The sequence below is a fragment of the Vanessa cardui genome, chromosome 6 (genome assembly GCF_905220365.1).
Source record: "Vanessa cardui chromosome 6, ilVanCard2.1, whole genome shotgun sequence".
In the NCBI taxonomy this organism is placed as follows: domain Eukaryota; kingdom Metazoa; phylum Arthropoda; class Insecta; order Lepidoptera; family Nymphalidae; genus Vanessa; species Vanessa cardui.
The window spans coordinates 473,356-492,536 of record NC_061128.1 but is presented as its reverse complement, the minus strand read 5'-3'; the positions used below and the strand labels follow the sequence as shown (position 1 = coordinate 492,536).

General features: G+C 33.1%; 1 protein-coding gene across 3 annotated transcripts in view; it reads left to right on the top strand.

The window, feature by feature from the left end:
- LOC124530763 (lachesin-like) overlaps positions 1 to 19,181 on the top strand; it is a 79,249-nt gene that overhangs the window by 36,891 nt on the left and 23,177 nt on the right. For all 3 annotated transcript variants that reach the window (XM_047105038.1, XM_047105039.1, XM_047105037.1), the window contains exon 4: positions 15,918 to 16,125. In XM_047105038.1, the coding sequence (XP_046960994.1) occupies positions 15,918 to 16,125 (208 nt within the window). The remainder of the gene's footprint in view (positions 1 to 15,917; positions 16,126 to 19,181) is intronic.

The window sequence follows — 19,181 nt, the reverse complement described above, 5'->3', positions numbered from 1 at the left end:
TCATTTATTTTGATAAAAAAGAAAATCTCTCTACCACTCACACACACACACACACAGACTGTCTTCAATTTGCCTGTTTATAATTGTGATGTTGACAATTATATTGATTATTTTGATAAAAACACTGACGAGCATTGAATATACACGACTAGTTGAGATAAACTTCTAACTCCAAGATCCGGAAATTCACCCTTCATTGGTTACATTTAGCTTTGTCAACTATTTAAATATAATTTAATCCGGTAAATTAACGACTCAATGGCCCTAGTAAGAGCCTTACCGAATAAAGTATATTATATGTATTTAGTCGACTTCCAGAATAGTGGTGCAGTATAGTGTGTGTAATAAAATGTCTCCCAATTCGGATAAAAATGAATAGCTAACATAAGCTTGATTTTGCATTTTATTCATAATTTTCGAATTTAGTGTAATCGTCATAAAATGAAGTAAATAAAATAGGTAATATTAGATTTAGAAAATTGAATGAAATATAGACATTAATTTATTATTGAATCCTTATCGAATGTATATTTGCATTCATATACAATATTAGAATCTCAACACTAAAATTGTACATTGTTTCCACGATAGAATATTTTAGAGTGGAATGTAAAACTACGCCCGGATATATGTATATATTCCATATTATATTACATTTCAAATAAATTAAATTTATAAACGTATTATTTTTTGTTTAACTCGAATGGAATGCAAGCGATATATTAAATTATTGACATTCGCGTTTCGATACTGTTTCACAAAACAAAGGTATATTAATACAAAATACTTTATTCTAAAATTGCATTGGAAAGAGTGCTCTAAAATTCAGCATTCGACTTCCAACATATGCATTTTAAATGTGCAAAGTTACCCTCGTTTATTCAAACGAAAAATGGAGACAGGAGTACTATATTGGTATTCGGAGCTCCAAATTTTCTCGACAAAAAATATAAAGTGCTGCTAGTGTATCTTTCTAATCTCATGCGAGTGTTTCGACACCGAGTTACGAGAGATCTAAATATAGTGTATTGATAGTGAATTTATGCTGTGGGGAGATGGTAGATAGCAAGTTCGTATTTATTGGCTGTAATAAAAAACGGTGTAAGGTTAAATTTAATATCGAATTTATGCTGGGGGTAGAAATTCCGTTGGATGTGGATTTTTTAGGCCTCTTATGGAATACCCTTAAATTATTGTATATAATACTAGCAATCACCCGCATTTTGGGCTGTTGGTTGTCAGAAATTCGCAAAAAGTTGCCTATATATCCTTTCTTGGAAATCAAATTTCATGAAATTCGGTTTGGCCGTGAGAGCTACAGACACATAGAAAGACAAAGTTACTTTCATATTTATATATATAATAATATAGACTTATGAATAAATTACGTTTCAACAAGTTTAATAATTAAAAATAATAAATGTTTAAGACGTAATCTATATGAGTATTTCACTCAGTTAAAAAAAAAATACCTTGTTGTTTATTACAAAAGAACTTTTCAACCGAACAGGATATTATTATTCATACCATATTATTAAAGGGTAAAAAGTCGTCATCACAAAACACACATTCGAAAACTTCCAAATATACGGTCTCACACTAATTATACTTTACCAGAGCATCAAAGAAGTGGTTCCGTTTTCAAAACGCTTGCCGTTTCATCTAGGAGTAGGCAAGAGAAGATTTCCCTTGGGGAGGTACTTCACGGCAATTGGCAGAAAATCGTCTGAAACGTCGCCATTTAAAATACTCGCTTATTTTAACCTACTTTGTAAAGGCTGAATATGAAAGAATAATATTTAATTATTACATTAAATAGACGACATGACCTAGAAGGTGGAAACCCAGAAAATAGTATTTATAAGCTTAATTAAGCTTAGTTTCAAATGTAACCCTTTGACTAAGTAAAAGGAGATAATATACAATACTTATATACATTGTAATTATAATATCACTATAAATATATAACAGCTTAATGCTTTTCATTTCTTATGATCTAATTTTGGTGTGAAACATCTATTGGTACACTCAGGTCTAAGACCGACTCGCTCGAAGTGACGGCAAATGTTTATTTTATTAATTATTTTAAATTCTGAATTATACATCCAAATATGACGACCATTTTAAATAAAATAGCATAACCATATTTTCAAAAAAGTAACCATATAGTTTGACCCAAAAAGATGTCGATATTATTTAATGCATGGTATAGGACTTACTGGTCATGTCTGTCTTTGTATACGTTAAAAGTTAATGTTATTATTTTTTTTGGTTCCATTCATTTTTAATTTTTTATATTAAATCTGTTTTAGAATCTTATTTTTATTTTTAAACGTTTCAGTTAAGCAATCTGAACCCAGTTTTTAGATTTTTGATAAAATTCAGGAGAATGACTGTGGCTCATACAAATATATATAGTCGTGAGCTCAACGCAAATTATTACAGAACAAATAATAAAAACAAACTGACTGACCACTGAAAAACAACTGTTTTAAGTCTCTTTTAAATACGTTTAATGTAAGCAGGCTTTCCTCACAACATATTCTATTAGATAAAGCACATAAATAATAAGCCTCTGTTTTGACAATCTTCAATTCGGGCTATTAAGCCACTGGATCATCGGCTCTAGCACCCATGAAATACAATTATTAAATAAACATGAAAAATATTAAGTTCGATCGTTTCCAATTCTTGGTATTATTCCGAGCCAACTCAAAAGGCGCATCGTATCTGGGTCAAAAATGTTATTAAAATTACTTAATTATTACTTAATTGAGCCGTGTACTCAATTATTAAATTTTACGCCTCGATATTGAAGGCGAAATGAAGTTAAAGGTTTTGGAATTCATTGAACGAGCACGATGTATAATAAGACGAATTATTTCTGAGACTTTTCTGAAAAGTAAAAATTAGATACATACATAAATAATCTAAATAACAGATCAATACATTTTTTTATGAAATCTAATATACCTGGACTTTGACTCATTTATACATGGATTCAATTTGCACTTCATTTACATTTTCAAATCGAATTAAATTGGAAGAAAAAAAATTAGTATATAAACTAAAACATATGAATATGCACGACACGAACTATAATATTTTGTCAATAATAAACCGCCCTAACATAAAAAAAACAACTCGATCGTATTTTAATGCACAATGTTTATAAACTAATGACTAACTAATAAACTCGTTATTATCAGGATAAGAAAAGGACAAGCAGATCTTAACAGAAAATGACACGATATATTCAACAAAGTAATGAGTTTATTAAAACACCGTAGAGGCTTCAAACAGGCGGCGGGGTGACTAACTTTTTAATATGTTACTAGTATATATATTATAATAAAGTCTATTCATCATAGAGATACAAAATTCAGATATTTACTAGCTTATTTTTTTGGTCGAATTTAAGACAAAAATTCGCTGAAAAAGCACAGTTTTTTGTCCAATATTATATTTTCTTCTTTTCCAAATATCTTCCAAGTCTTTAAGAGAAACAATTCGACAAGCCGTCTATATGTCTCAACATATAGATAGATAGCTCGCGCTTCAAACGAAATGCCATTACCAAATTGTTTAGATAGAGTTCGTAAGTGCACACGACTCCAAACAATTAATCCCATCACGCTCAAACTCGCACGGTATTTTCTCGTGGCGCTTCAAATTGCAGACGCGAGTGCACTTGGTTAATACACTATCAAAATTAACAAGGACCCCTAGGCTGTCAGAAAATGGCACGTGATGTGAACACGGGCCCGTTAACCTCCATTCGGACTGCAGCGAACCAATTAAATTATTCATGAGTCGCTCGTATGTTGTCGTTTAGATAATAATTAGAGATTCCGAGCTTATCTCGCTGTTATAATTCGCTGAGGCCTGTTTCATATATTTAGAAGGATCGCTTGTAACTTTGTTTATCATATAATATGAAGGCGGTCTGGCAAACATACCGCCGGATGGTAGGTGGTTGCCACTGTCCAGCAGAGTGGTATAGTAAGTATACAGGCTACTCGTATTGTTACAATAGCTCACTCACTCTTCAATCTTGTATAAAAAAATAGTTAATATAGCTTTTGTACGGTAAAATATCTGTGAAGCGGGTGGTTGAACTTTCGTCACGGTAGCTTGCGATAGTGATCCCACGACACCCGCTGGAGAAATGGAGAGAACGCACTCTTCGTCTCTTGGACTTTCCAAGACTCTTCCCACATATCCCCCTCTTCATATGCCGGAAAATCTTCCAGAAAAGCTTAACGTATTTTTCCAGCGGAAAAAAGGGTGCCATTCTTACCTTAAGTATGTAAAGCTTAGGTAGGCTACTCACGTGGACTTTCGACAAAACCCAAGTATCAAGTTATCAAGATTATAATTATCATTTTTAAATCTTATAAATTAAGTCGTTTTATGAATAAATTATATATTAAATAAAATCTCTACCGTCATTCGTTAAAAATTACACAAAAATTGAACATAAAAAATTCAACTAGATTCGATGGACGAAACCGCACAAAGGGTTGAATTTAACCCATTGAGGCTTCTTTCACTCTTTAATTGTTCTTTGTTACGAACGGCTTAATGAAAAGGTACTTTATTCTTTGTAATGTATAAAACCCCGTATTATATAACATTAATTTCTGACAAAATTTATTAATTTTATTATGTGTTATTATTTATACTTAATTTAAATACTTGAACATGACAAAAAATATAAATGTTGAAAGCAATTTTTAATTATCTTACTCTTTATTTTCCAAAGCTGACTTAACGAACCTCTACGCCTCGCCTTGATCATCTTTGGATGCTATTCACTATTCTGCCTTGCAGTTTGGTGGTAGAATCCAATACCACCAAACACTAGATGATCAATTAGAAATTTTGATAAACTCAAAATTACTTCTCTAAAAGATGTTTAACTTTTTGTGTACTTCTACGCATATTTTTTAAACGGATGCTCGGAACAAACGTTGGTATGATCAAGAACAATAATTGTGAATGCATAATTTTAAATCTGGGTAATTTAAAAAGGCAACTATACGAGCTCTTTTTGTTTCTTCCCGCCTGAGGCTGCGTTCCGAAATTGTAGATTTTAAATATTAACGATTCAAAAAGGTTTTATTGTAAAGTTAACTTGAATGAAACACATTTAATGTGATTTAATTTTGGCCATGCCCAGCGGTTACTTGCTCGATCAATGCGCATACTTTATTTGCATGTGTATTAATATATAACAGTGGATCTGGGTGAATTATTGAATATTCCTTTTAATTACGTACTAGCTTTAAACCCAGGAGTCATTTAGTACAATTATAACATTGAAAGTATAATATGAAGTAAAATTTCAAGGTCAAATTAAAATATAAGTACCCTCTTTTGATGTGTTATATACACGTACAAATAAAATGCTCACGCTCCGAATCAAAGAAAAAAGGAAAAAAGTCAATCTTGATACTATATTTGTAACTTGATATACATAATAGAAAACCATAAAATCATAACAATGGATTAATAACAACGAGAACTAATAAGGAAATACTCACAGCCGAGAAAACTTATTTGTATTATCTTAATGCTAAATGAACACAATTAAAATGGAGTAACAAATTCTAGATGTTTCTGATTAGTCTTGAACTGTAAACCGCATCTCGAGACTCGGTACGATAAGTCCGGGTGGCGTGAATAAACTGGGTGTCAAAATTCACCCCCGCGGTAATTAAACAGAGGCAGGGCAAAGTAGCTGAGGGACGACCCACACTTAACCGTGGCAACCGCGAGAAATACGGACAACAAAACTAATTAAGCTGGGGATTTTTTTTTTATTATGCGTACTTACACGTAAAAGTTTATATTGTACTTTAATTATGCTTTATTACTTAAGTGTGATTTAATCTGTCTGTATATATTTTTTTATTATTATTACTCGCGGGTCTAGCGGCTAACTTTTTCACCTTCAGACTGTTAAGTGAAATTCGGGACATTTATCCTGGATTCGAATTCTGAATTGGGCTTATATGACTATATACAATGTTGCAAAAGTTATAGTTGTTATAAAACATTGACGTATTCTAGCTTTCTATATATCAGCGATTTATGCTATAAGCCTTCCCAGTAGTGAGAAATTTGTAACATCTTAATATTTTAAAATATTTAATTTGTAACATTTTCCACTTACAAATTAAACAGTTATAAATATTGTACTATTAATTTATTATGTAAGTGTATAAGATTCAAGACATTTTTCTTCAAGATATTTATCCAGCATTAAAAAAGCAAAAACATTAGACAAATCTGCTTGCATCCTTATTATTGTTTGAAATTAAAATATCGATATATAGTAAATAATGACATACCATGACAACAGCAAGTTCTTTAATTACATAAACGTTATATAAATCTAAATGTATAAATGTGTATTCTTTTATATCAAAGTATATTTATATTGATGAGCGGAGTATAAATAAATAGATTCAGTAGTTAACAGTAAACGTACATTCGTGAAATATGTCCATATGAGAATAATCCTAAACGAACGTAAGTGATTAATTGATAAAAAATAGCGGTCTGGTATTCATTTCTAACAAAACCCAAAGCCTCGTGGTAACTGTAATAGCCTCCAGTTTCTAAAACCCTTATAAACGTCAGACAAATTAGTTGGACTTTAATCAGAGCGCTCATTCGTCGCCTATTGCGTTATTGGCTGCCGATCCACAACCACTCCTCATTTACAAAACTAAGTTATGGTTGGAATTTTAAAAATAGAACGATTAAGAAAAACAATATAATATTTATCCAAATTATATTTCAATAGTATCCTGCTATAGTCTCCTGTGTCATGATGACCTGAAAACATTCAGAAACCGAAACAGCGTTGTTTAATAAAGGTTCGGATGTGGTATCGTTTTTTAAAATTTCCGCATATATTATCTGCAATATACGGTAACACGGCCATATGTAATCATTGTACTCAGACAGGCGAGAAATGCTCGTGCGGCGGGTAAGGGCAGTTAACCAGTTATTTATCTGTTTTTCGCCCGCCGCCAGTAAAAATTTGATCAAGTATGAAAACATGGTGCCTCTTCGAAATTTTCGGAGCTAAAAATGGAGTATACATTAAATTGATATATCTTCTAATCTTTTATATTGAATTAAGGGTACCGTAAAGTTTGAAGATCTTTACTTTTAATATATATATATATATATGTTTATATAAAATAATATCATAATAATTCAAGTTTTTTGTATCACTTTTAATATGGCTTGTATGTATTTCCTTCTGTCATAAACATTTGGTAGACTTTTTGACAGTGAAATGTTCGTGTTTTCAAATATTTTCAAGACCTTTGTTTGGAAAACTCCCGAGCTGACAATTTAATCTCGAACTATCTAAATTTAAAATATCTATCTAACATATTATGTCTAAGACGCTCAGAAATGATTACATTAAAATAACAGCACAAGGCAATCTTTTAGCTCAGTAATTTTAAATATGTATTCTTAAAAATATAAACAAAATTTTTGAGGGTAGCAACGGCGTCCCTGAGGTCCGGCCTCATTCGTCCGACCCTTAGGACTACCCCTAAGACGCGCGTACTTTGAGCCCTTAAGTGAGCCTCCAACATCTGGTTAGAATATTTCAATATTAGAGGCCATTGTCTTTATGAATGTATGATATGCTTACAATAATATTTCCATCAATTAGGTAAACAAAAATCACAGCCCATATGTTTGCGTCCATATTTATAGTGTAATATAATATCTTTAAAGCATAATAAGCATTAGCAATTGTTAATAAGACCAATAAAATATTTATTATTAAAGTTATTAATTTCGGGATATTTACCATGTTTTTTATTTTTGTTCGGTGGAGCTCGATATTTCGACATTGTCTACGAATGTCTTGTTCACGAGACTGAAGTGTGCGGGTAGATGCTGATAATGTTAGAGGTGTCCGTATCGAACTACCTCCTTTCTTGTACGTTTGCTACGTAAACACCGGTCACCACTACTATTGTCACCCCTACCATTGTCACTAGTTGAATTTATTTTATGTACACTCGACACTCGATCCCGTGTTTTGCAGACGAAACTCACCGTATCAATTCGCGAATTTTTTATTTTATTTTTATTTTGCGGGGGTTTGCATAATTTTATTATTGGATTCCATACTCTCGACAGTTGAAACCCATCCTCTCTATTGAAATTACTAAATTTAGTTATTTCAATGACTTCTCGTACCAGTCGGGGTATGTAGTGGCGTTCTGTCGAGAGTATCTGAGTATTATGAAACTCGATCCAATGGTTCGACCCGGCTTCCAGGAGATGTTCCGCGATGGCTGATTTCTTGGTATCGTTGTTTTTTACCGCCTTGATGTGTTCGTTAATGCGACAAGATACCGTACGCTTCGTCTGTCCAACATAGGATTTACCACAACTACAGTCGATTTTATAAACTCCGGGTTTTTCCAGGGGAAAGCTATCTTTAGGCGAACGCAACATTTGCCCTATCTTCTTGAAAGGAGTGAAGATAGTCTTCACCGCATATCTACTCAGGGTTCTAGCTATCTTGTCTGTCACTCCTTTAACATATGGCATAAACGCTGGTTGTCTTTCAACCCTGTACTGTAGCAGTAGCTTATTATTCCGTGCAGCTGTGTTTCTCGCTTTATATCCATTCCGTTGTAGGACCTCTTTAACGTGTGCTAGCTCAGATTGTATATGGTCTTTATCACAAAGGTCGTATGCGCGATTGGTCAATGATGTTACTACAGCGTTTAAGTGTCGAGGATGGTGGTGTGAAGTAGCATGGAGATATCGGTCGGTATGCGTTTCTTTCCTGTAGACAGTATGGCTCAACGACCCATCCGTACGTACTCCAATTTTAACATCAAGGAATGCTATTGATCTATTCTTCTCCATTTCACAGGTGAATTTAATTTTGCTGTGGATGCTATTTAAATGATTTAAGCAATTCATTACACTATCATTGTCTCCCTTTATGATAGCAAATACATCATCTACATACCTCTTCCACAGTTTAATTGTAGTTACAGCCTTCGCCGTTGACATGGCTATCTCCTCGAAATGTTCCATCCAGATGTTTGCGACTAGAGGAGCGACTGGACTACCCATTGCCACACCATCTATCTGCAAGTAGTACTCGCCTTGGTAAATAAAGTAACTCGTCTCTAGACAATGATGTAGCAATTTCATATATTCAGTCGGTATGTTATTTTGCTGTAATTTCACCTTTATGACATCCATACACTCAACGATAGGTACATTCGTGAACAATGACTCGACGTCAAAACTGACCATCAAGTCATCAGGCTCAACCGTAGTCGAACGCAAGATGTCAACAAATTGTCTGGAGTCCTTGACATGAGATTTTGTCTGGCCTGCTAACGGTTGTAGTACTTTACATATATGTTTTGCCAATTCATAGGTGGGCGAGCCAATCTGACTTACTATAGGCCTCAGCGGGACATTTGGCTTATGTATTTTCGGTAGTCCGTATAATTTAGGCGGTTGTATGTTTCTCGGCCGGAGTAAATATTTTGATGTCTCATGTCCAATAGCATCCCTACAGGTTTTAATTAGAGTGGTCGTAGCTCGGTTTTTTCTTGCCGTAGGGTTATAGGTCACTTTTCGATAAGTATTTTCATCACTCAGTAGGTGTTGTATTTTTCTGTCATAGTCTGTGACATCCATAACCACAGTAGCATTCCCTTTATCCGCTCTAAGTACGATAAGGTCTTCGTCTTTCCGTAGTTCTCGTAAAGCGGACAATTCCACCGAACAAAAATAAAAAACATGGTAAATATCCCGAAATTAATAACTTTAATAATAAAAATAACCATGTTAGTTTAAAATCCAATAAAATATTTAGTTTCTCATACTGATTTATCATTTGAATGTCGTTTTATTCGAAGAAAATATTAAAAGAAAACGATTCCGGACAAGTGTATCGCTTCCCTAATACAACGTCTTGCACCCGGAATTAGTAATTCATGAATTTGCCGCGGCTCTAATTATTTATTTTATTTTACGAGACCTATTATCGCGATACTGCCGCCTCGTAAATACTTAAGTAGTAATGGAGTGCCTTGGAATTTTAGAGTAATTGGACGGGTTGTAATGTTAGTTCGTTTCTTTTTATGTCATAGTATATTTGGAAAAGGTATTCGCTAAGTTCATTGACCCCGTCTGCGTGATTTTCTCATTTGATAAGGTTTCCATTATAATTTGTTAAATTTTGTATTTCAACTAGTTTTCACTTTTGTTAGACCCCGTGCGGTATGTATGATTAAGTGTTATTTACTACAAGAAGCTTGGTGTTGTTGTATTTTGTATACAATAATAAAGTCTAAGACGATAATTAATTAACAATATATTAATTTCTATAACAAATTATTAATATTAAGCCCTGAAATATATACACTAAATAAATCACTCGTTAAATTATTGTACAAATTATAAGAAGCTATTTGTAAGACGTTTATTAATTTTCGATACAATTTTGCTGCGTTCATTTTAAACTGATAACAGAAATAAAAAAATAAATAAATTTCAAATTCCAAATGAACATACATATTTAACAACTAAAGTCTTAAATCATATACAATGAAAATATTCTAAATGTAACAAACATTTATTTCATAGCATAATACAAAAAAAAAACAACGAAAAGGTATCGTTAGAAATAGATTTCATAAAAGAGTAAATAAATATGAGTATACGGGGACAGACGGCAGTGCGACCCTAATCAAATATACTTTAACTTTGGCACTATCGATTGAATAGTTCAGGTACCGGGTACCTTTTTGATAATAAACGTTTTATGATTCCACTGGAGACATACAAAAGCGAACGTGGTCTTGGAAGAACACGTGACTCTTAACTGATCAGCAACAACAACAGCCTGTAAATTTCCCACTGCTGGGTAAAGACCTCCTCCCCTTCAAGAAGAAGGTTTGGAACATATTCCATCACGCTGTTCCAATGCGGGTTGACAGAATACTGTCATACACATGAAATTAGACACATGCAGGTTTTCTCATGATGTTTTCAAAACAAATTAAGCACATGAATATTTAGTAGTGCCTGAGTTTGAACCCGCAATCATCGTTTAAGATATACACGTTCTAACCACTAACTAACTAACTAGACCATCTCAGCTCAAGCTTAACTGATCCTTGTGAGGAAACCAGCTCGTATCATAAAAATATATTTACATGTGTAACCAGTCCTCCTTATACTTTTCCCCAAAATAAGGGGAAATCTTTGTCCAGCAGTGGGATATACAGACTGTTACTTACTTCGTGCAAAATGAATATTTAATAAAGATATATTCTTAGAATAGCTACAGATAGAATAAATATTTGAACCTTGTTCGACTAATAAATTTCAACGCTGTCTGACCAGCGGATAACTTTGATAGTAAAACAAATATCATTGTTTTGCTCTTCAAATAGGTCAGGCGTTAATTTATGTTAATTGATAAGTTATCATACGTTAACAGGTTTATATGAAAACTAATTAGCAAAATGTGACCATTCATTTCATTATGTATTACATTTAAAACATTTAATATTTTTTAAGAGACTCCGTCGTACTTTTTTAACGGTTTTATTTTACTTCAACATCATTAATTCATAATTATCGAATGCTTGTAATAAATGTATTTAAGAAAAATGGTTCACTTTATATTACTAGCGTGTTTCAAGCTGTACAGCACTTTATCGCGATAACTCTGTCATCAATTGAGATAAAAATGTGGTTTGTCGTTATTTGTGTTTTTTGATTTTTTGTCATCATCATCATTATCATTATCTTTACATAGTATAAAAGAAAGTCGCTTGCCGCTGTCTATGCTTATATATATATCTATTTAAATCATTAAAATTTCGCAAGGGATTTTGATGCAGTTACTTTTAATAGATAGACACACACATGGACAAAATAGTAAAGAAATACTGATAATTTTTGAAGTTTTTATTGTGATGTCGTAAAAACCAAATTCTGTAGTATATTTAGTATTAGCATCCGTGTGAAGCCGGGGCGGGATGCTAGTTATGTTATATATATGTGGTAAGTAAGTAGGTACGTCTGTTTTATGAGTAAAGCTTATAATATTATGTAGGCACGATGATGGTAATGATGAAACGTCATAAAAATAACATTGTTCGTAAAATGACATAAGGTTTAACATTTTATTATTAAAGTTTTTATAACAAAACTTAGTATTCGCTGTACATACGAAAACATAACAATTGTACGCATAAACACAGTTGCTCACTTCGAGAGCAAAGTTCGGGTAATACGCGAGATAACGCGTGGTTTACTTGAAATTGCCGTTAAGTATGTGGTGGGGGAAGGTGGGGGTAAAGAGGCTTAGTGGCTTTGAGAGAGACAAGTTGCGAGTTGCGATTCTTTCTGTTTGTTTTGGATATTTTCAAGCTGATTAAGTGATTTGTAGAGGGTTTCGTTTGATGCTTCTGATATTTACAAAACACTTATATAATAATATAATATTCGTTATAATAATAAGAAATATTTTACTACAACAACAATAGCCTGTAAATTTCCCACTGCTGGGCTAAGGCCTTCTCTCCCTTTGAGGAGAAGGTGTGGAACATATTCCACCACGGTGTTCCAATGCGGGCAACTGGAATACTGGCAGAATTTCTATGAAATTGCACACATGCAGGTTTCCTCATGAATTGAACACAGGAATATTCAGCGGTGATTCACTGGATTTGAATCCGCAATCATCGGTTAAGATGCACGCGTTCTAACCACTGGGCTATATCGGCAATATAATATAGAAATATTTTAATTGAATATCAATTGTGATTAGCATTATTAATGATGCTAACGACAAAATACTAGGAAATGAGATGAAACAACATGAAACTACATGGGCTGAAGTGAAACTTGGCGTGATAACTTATACTCTAAGTCGTCGTCGTCTTCGTCATATTTATCTGAAACTTTAACTACTTAGTGCAATCAACAGCGAGAACGCAGGTAGTTAGTTTGCAAAGCAGATTCATTTATATATTTAGTAGGAGGAACATAAATAGTTTCAACATCAATTTGATATTGTAAAGAATCTAATAAATTCGAGTATATGTTCACTCACAGTTGCTATTTCGGATTTTGCAGGATTAAACCCCAAAACGGTAGCTACACTTGTCTTCTGAATGCGCCATTTCCAATATTTGTATGCAGCGCGTTTAAGTTGTTGAGCGTAAAGCAATTACAGTACATGCCCGGGGGTAGCTTTACATAAGTCCCACGTTGGGTGCCAATGTTAACTGTGGATGTTTAATGTACAAGCTGTACGACATTAAAACATAGATTAGCTTAGTTTTTAGACCGTACCGAAAAGTTTTAGCTTATATATTTTCAAAGTGTTACACGATCATATTTTGTAATATATTTTCGCATATATAAGGAATAACAAGTAATAAAAATATAGTTTCTTATAATATCCACCTTCAAAGATAAATTATGTAAATGCTTGTGAAATTTAACTTGTTTTGTGAACTTTCATAATTTAAAGCTCCAACAGACGGCGGTAACGTGTCTAATAATAATAATATTACAAAATTCACACACACACACAGTCAAATATCTTTGACTTCTGACTATTATCATCAGACTGAATACGTTCCAATACATATTCAGTCTGATGATAATGCGCGTAAAATTAACGTAATAAAAATACTTAGAATATCCAGTAAATGTATAGATTAGATTATGCTTGTGCAGTCAGGGTAAGAAAAGGTTCGTCACCTTAAGATCTATTTTCGTGTGCGAAAATCTGTTATACCGGTCGAGAAATACATACGTATTGCGTCGTATTGCGTCGCAATGATTCGATGTTTAGATTCAAAAGGTATTAAGAGCTTAAGAATTGGTAAAGGAATGAATTTAAAAACTGACGAAGGTTTTCTAACTCTGACTGTACATCTTGCTCTTTCACGACGGTATCAATTAGCGCGAACGTGTTTCTAAGTCGAGATGTTGATAAATGGTACTTAACATTTAACCCACTTTTCTGGTTGACGTTTTCCAATTAACCAACTCATTTGCAATTGCAATAACCTACACAATTCGGAACGCGATGAACGCTTTTAAGCTCCTATTAATTTATTTAACTTGCAAAATAATTTACGCTCTTATGTCTTCAGGCTTAGTAATAATTGTGAATGAACTTCAGTAAAAATATGAAAGGTATTAAGTGTCAATGTTCACAAAGGTCTAGGTGATGCTAATGGCTATATAATCGATGGAGCGAAGCCATTTATACCGTGGAGTTCCTGATGTCATAATTCATCGGTCACAGATTTGGTTGGTATTAAACTTTACCTTTGCTCTATTATCTTAACCAGACTGACCAAATGGATTTATGCAAAACATTTAATTTAGTATTGATTTCTGACTATCGCTTACAATTTGAATGTGAGTAAGAATTTGCTTCTTTTCCAAAATGGTCTTTGTCATCCTTACTTTACTATATTGGGGAAAATATACCAGCGATAATAATTCTTCTGACAACTGAAAAATAATAGCAATATAAATACCTTCAAATGTCTAAAAATACATCACTACGTGTCCATCAGTATTCCGTACTTATTTGATCCGTAGCGTTAATTCGTCCGTTTGAACTTCGTCTTAAAACTCCGTTGGAGAGTAAATTACTTCAACAATACGATCGATCAGTCCTGGTTACAGATCCACGGATACCGCTACGTTCAAAAGTAGACACGGAGTCAAGTTGAGAACTCTCATAAAATATGCAAGCTATTGACTAGTGCGCAGTGCGGCACGATACGGCCCGCGTCTGCGGTCTCCTCGGGTAAATTTAACGCGACTGTGACTCCGTCAAAGTAAACAACGATGCGTGCTCGGTTGAGTTTCAGCTAGTTTTCCAGCTTAATGTACATTTGTTTGTGTTTCGGTTTCGAGATTTTGAAATCCCGTAATGTTAGCTTTTGCGTTTCAATTTATATCAACGAAGTTCGTATCTATTGTTTGATTGTGCTTATTTTGGATTAGGAATGATTAAGAGTATTTGATTACAAGTTTATTACAATAACGCCTACGAATGTTATCCTTATGTTATTCATTTGACTATCGCTTTTATATGTACACTAGTTAAGTGTTATAGTTGTATAAGATAGTTATCAAGATACGGTATATAATTGGATATAAAATTAGAAACAGTATGTAAAGCACATTATGGGTCGACACTGTATGTGGTTGGAATTCAATTTCCTACCGAGTTAGAACTAAATTTACTGTGGCTTGGGTTATTCCCCTTCAATAAATTTAGCTTAATAATAATATAAGTAATATATTAATTCCATTGCTCTCAATATCGGAACGTGAATCATAGTCATGTTAGTATTGTGATTCATGATTGTTGTAACTCTAAGATATTAATTAAAATAATTAATAAAACATAAGTTCAAAAAAGGCGCTACGATTAAAAAAAAAATTATATCTTCTAAATATATATAACTCAATAGTGACTGACTGACTGACATATGATCAATCAACGCACAGCCCAAACCATGGAAAAATCGGGCTGAAATTTGGCAGTTAGATGTTATGGCGTAGGCAGCGACTAAGAAAGGATTTTGATAAATTCCACCCCTAAGGGGATAAAATAGGGGATGGAAGTTTGTATAAATCTTTTTGGATATTCGACTGATTGAACTGAAATTAAAGATTGGAGCTTTGATCCCTTATTTTATCCTTCCAAAATACATATATAAGATACTCCAAGACTATGGGCTACTTTTTTGCCTAAAAAATGACAACCAACATTCTTAAAAGCGAGCAAAGCGTCGGGCGACTACTAGTATAATAATATAATTATTAACAAGCAATTTTATTTACAGGTAGCCTGGATACACATAGACAGACAGATGATCCTGACGATTCATCGTCACGTGATCACGCGACTCGCTCGGTTCAGCGTGTCTCACGACAACGCAATGACTTGGCTTCTCCACGTAAGCCAGGTCCAGCAAGAAGACCGCGGATATTACATGTGTCAAGTCAATACGAATCCGATGATCAGCCAAGTTGGATATTTGCAAGTCGTTGGTAAGCCAAGTATTAACAGTATTTGACGACCTCCGTGGTCAAGTAGTGTATACAACGGTTTTCATGGGTATGCCACTCTGAGGTCCTGGTCGATTCCCGGCCGATTCGATGTAGAAAATTCAATAGTTTTCTATGTTGTCTTGGGTCTAGGTGGTTGTAGTACCTTCGTTACTTCTGGTTTTCCATAACACATTGGGATTTATTACAGAGTAATGTATGTGATGTTGTCCAATATTTATTTATTTATTTGACTAAAATAATCATCATTATCACTACATGGCATAAAATAGAATAGCTCACTGCTGTTTATCCCTATGTATGCTTAGATCTGTAAAATTACACGATGGATTTTGATGCGGTTTTGTTTATAGATACATTGATTGATAATTTTAGAAGTTTTAATACTGATAATTAACACTGGTAGTTAAACACTGATAATTTTTTATGTCTTATATTTTTTGCACTTAAATTAAAGCCGCAGTTCATAACTATAGCGATTATACGATATTGAAATATGTGATGAATTCAGTTCAATATTAAAATGTTTTAAATACGTATGATATATAAAGTAAATGCTTTATTTTATGCAGTGCATTCATGTTGTAATTACCTCTTCGTATAACTTTTTTAATTTTTGTGGACATTTCAGCAGAGTTGCACCTGTCGCTGACACGGGCGACTAAAACGCGAATATAACCAAATGCAATTGTGATTAGAGGAAATTGCCTTGCTATTTAAATTATTCTTTAACGTTTTTGTGTCGTATTTAGACGGACGGGCTAATTTCATTGATGGTAAGTGGTCACCCCATAAAAAAAGAGACCTTTAAGAAAGGAGCGTTCCTTCCTTAAAGGCCGGCAACGCATCTACAAGCCCCCTGATGTTGCAGATGTCCATGGGCGGTGGTAGTCACTTTCCATCAGGTGAGCCTCCTGCTTGTTTGCCACATATGCCATAAAACCTGTCAGGGCCTGTAAGAAATGGAAAAAATTTCATCCAACGGTCTTCTTCGTCGTCGTTATCCTCTTAACTATGATATGTTCCTTGTGCCTGTAGTGACACTGGCTAACTTCAATCCGAAATACTAAGTATTTATTTATGGCTGTGGAATATATTAATGTTAAAATTAAAATAAAATGAACGAATATTTAGCCAATAATATTTATTATCTTCTTACAGTTTATCAAGTTAGAATGATAAACTCAAATTCATTTATCTGTAGATATCACTTTCGTATTGAATGACAAAATTCACCAGCGTTATGAAAATAAAACTTCAGACCTGTGAAGAAATTCAGCGAAACAAATGAAGACTGAATAAAGTCTGTAATAAAGGCAAAAAAATATATAAATAAAATGTACAAATTTAGTTATGTGGTTTTTTTTAAGTGTATTATAGAGTACATTAATCATTCATGGTAAATTTAACAAGAGAACATCGTCGTATTCCAACAACGTAGGCGTGGTGGTCCCAAGCCAGCGATTTGGGATAGCTTAGTCTTTTTATACGACCACAATTTCGTAGAAACTTTTAAGTGGAAATAAAACGTGAAGGCTTCGTGTCGATTCCCAGCGAACACACGTTTCAGATATAATATTATTTATATCTCTCTCCAATAATTGAGGTTCTCCGAAACAAAAATCAGAATCAAAATATACTTTATTCAAGTAGGATTTTACAATCACATATAAATCGTCATTTAACAATTAAGTGAAGCTACCACTAGTTCGGAAAGTAAATTCTCCCGACAAGGACCAGTAAGAAACTCAATAGTTACTCTTTTTTCAACATTAAAAATAATAAAAATACAGTCATGTTAGATAAATACAATTAAATAAATATATCCTGCCTGGAAATAAACAAGTATTAATTTCACGCTTTTTTTTCTATCTAAACTAACTGAAATGCAAATTGAAATTTGAATTAAAAAATTTTAGTTATTTAAAAATGGATTAAACTTAGTATAGAAATTTTTAAATTCCAAAAAGTGTTGAAATTACGATTTAACAATACAGGTATCCAGAAATAAAGGTTTCCACAAATTAGTGTGCCATTCAAATAACGTAGGTACAGAGCATACAAGAGCACTACTTACTTTTTAAATTCTCCTATTCTTTAAAAATTCTCGTACCGCAAACTTGCACGATTGTACAGTAACTGCTGAAATATCACGTCCCACTGGAATTTAAAGTTCTTGAGATTTTCATCCGTAAAACTTTAAGCAGCGATGTAAAGGGTATAAAGGCTAAATTTTATCAACTTTTTAAAATTTAAAATTCTTATACAGTCAGCTTCTGAAATATTATATTATGTAGTGCTGTGTCAAAACTGGATTTATCTATGAGGAAAAAAAAAGTAAAATCTCAAATTTTATACCAAATAAATTTTTACGAGATACATAAAGTAAATCTTTATTCATTTTATAAATATGAAAGTAACTCGGTCTGTCTAGCTCTCGCTCTTTCATGGCCAAACGAATGAAGTGAATTTGATGAAATTTGGTGTGAAGTAAACACGAACTCCAAGAAAGAATATAAGCTATTTATTTCCTTACATATGACAAGCAGCCCCTAAAACGCAACCAAAACCGCGGGTCGACAACTAGTCTATAATAAATATTTCTTTAAAGAGTATGTAAAGCTTGGAATATGGCAAGACTCAGAAAGAGAGAAAGTTACTTTTATGTAGTTTAAATGTATGTTCATTTTATCTTGGATTTTTTCAAAGTATTCTAGCAGATCCTTCGTCAGAATCTGCTAGAATGCTCCTGTAGTTCTACTTAATAGCAATTAATATTAAATAATGTGAAAACCAAAAGAAAAGGGTACAATGGGACTGACGGACCTGTCTTGGACAAAAGTCCCAAAATGAATAAGATTAAAAAAAAGTATGTAAAGCTATCTTATCTATCAAACTTAAAATTTACTAACTCAATCGTTGGAACCAATTAAGTTTTCGTAAATAGAAAAATAAACATTACAAAATGCCACCTGTTTCTAAAAAGAATGAAATTCAATTTAATTTAAATTACTTTGTAAAAATTGAAACATGATATC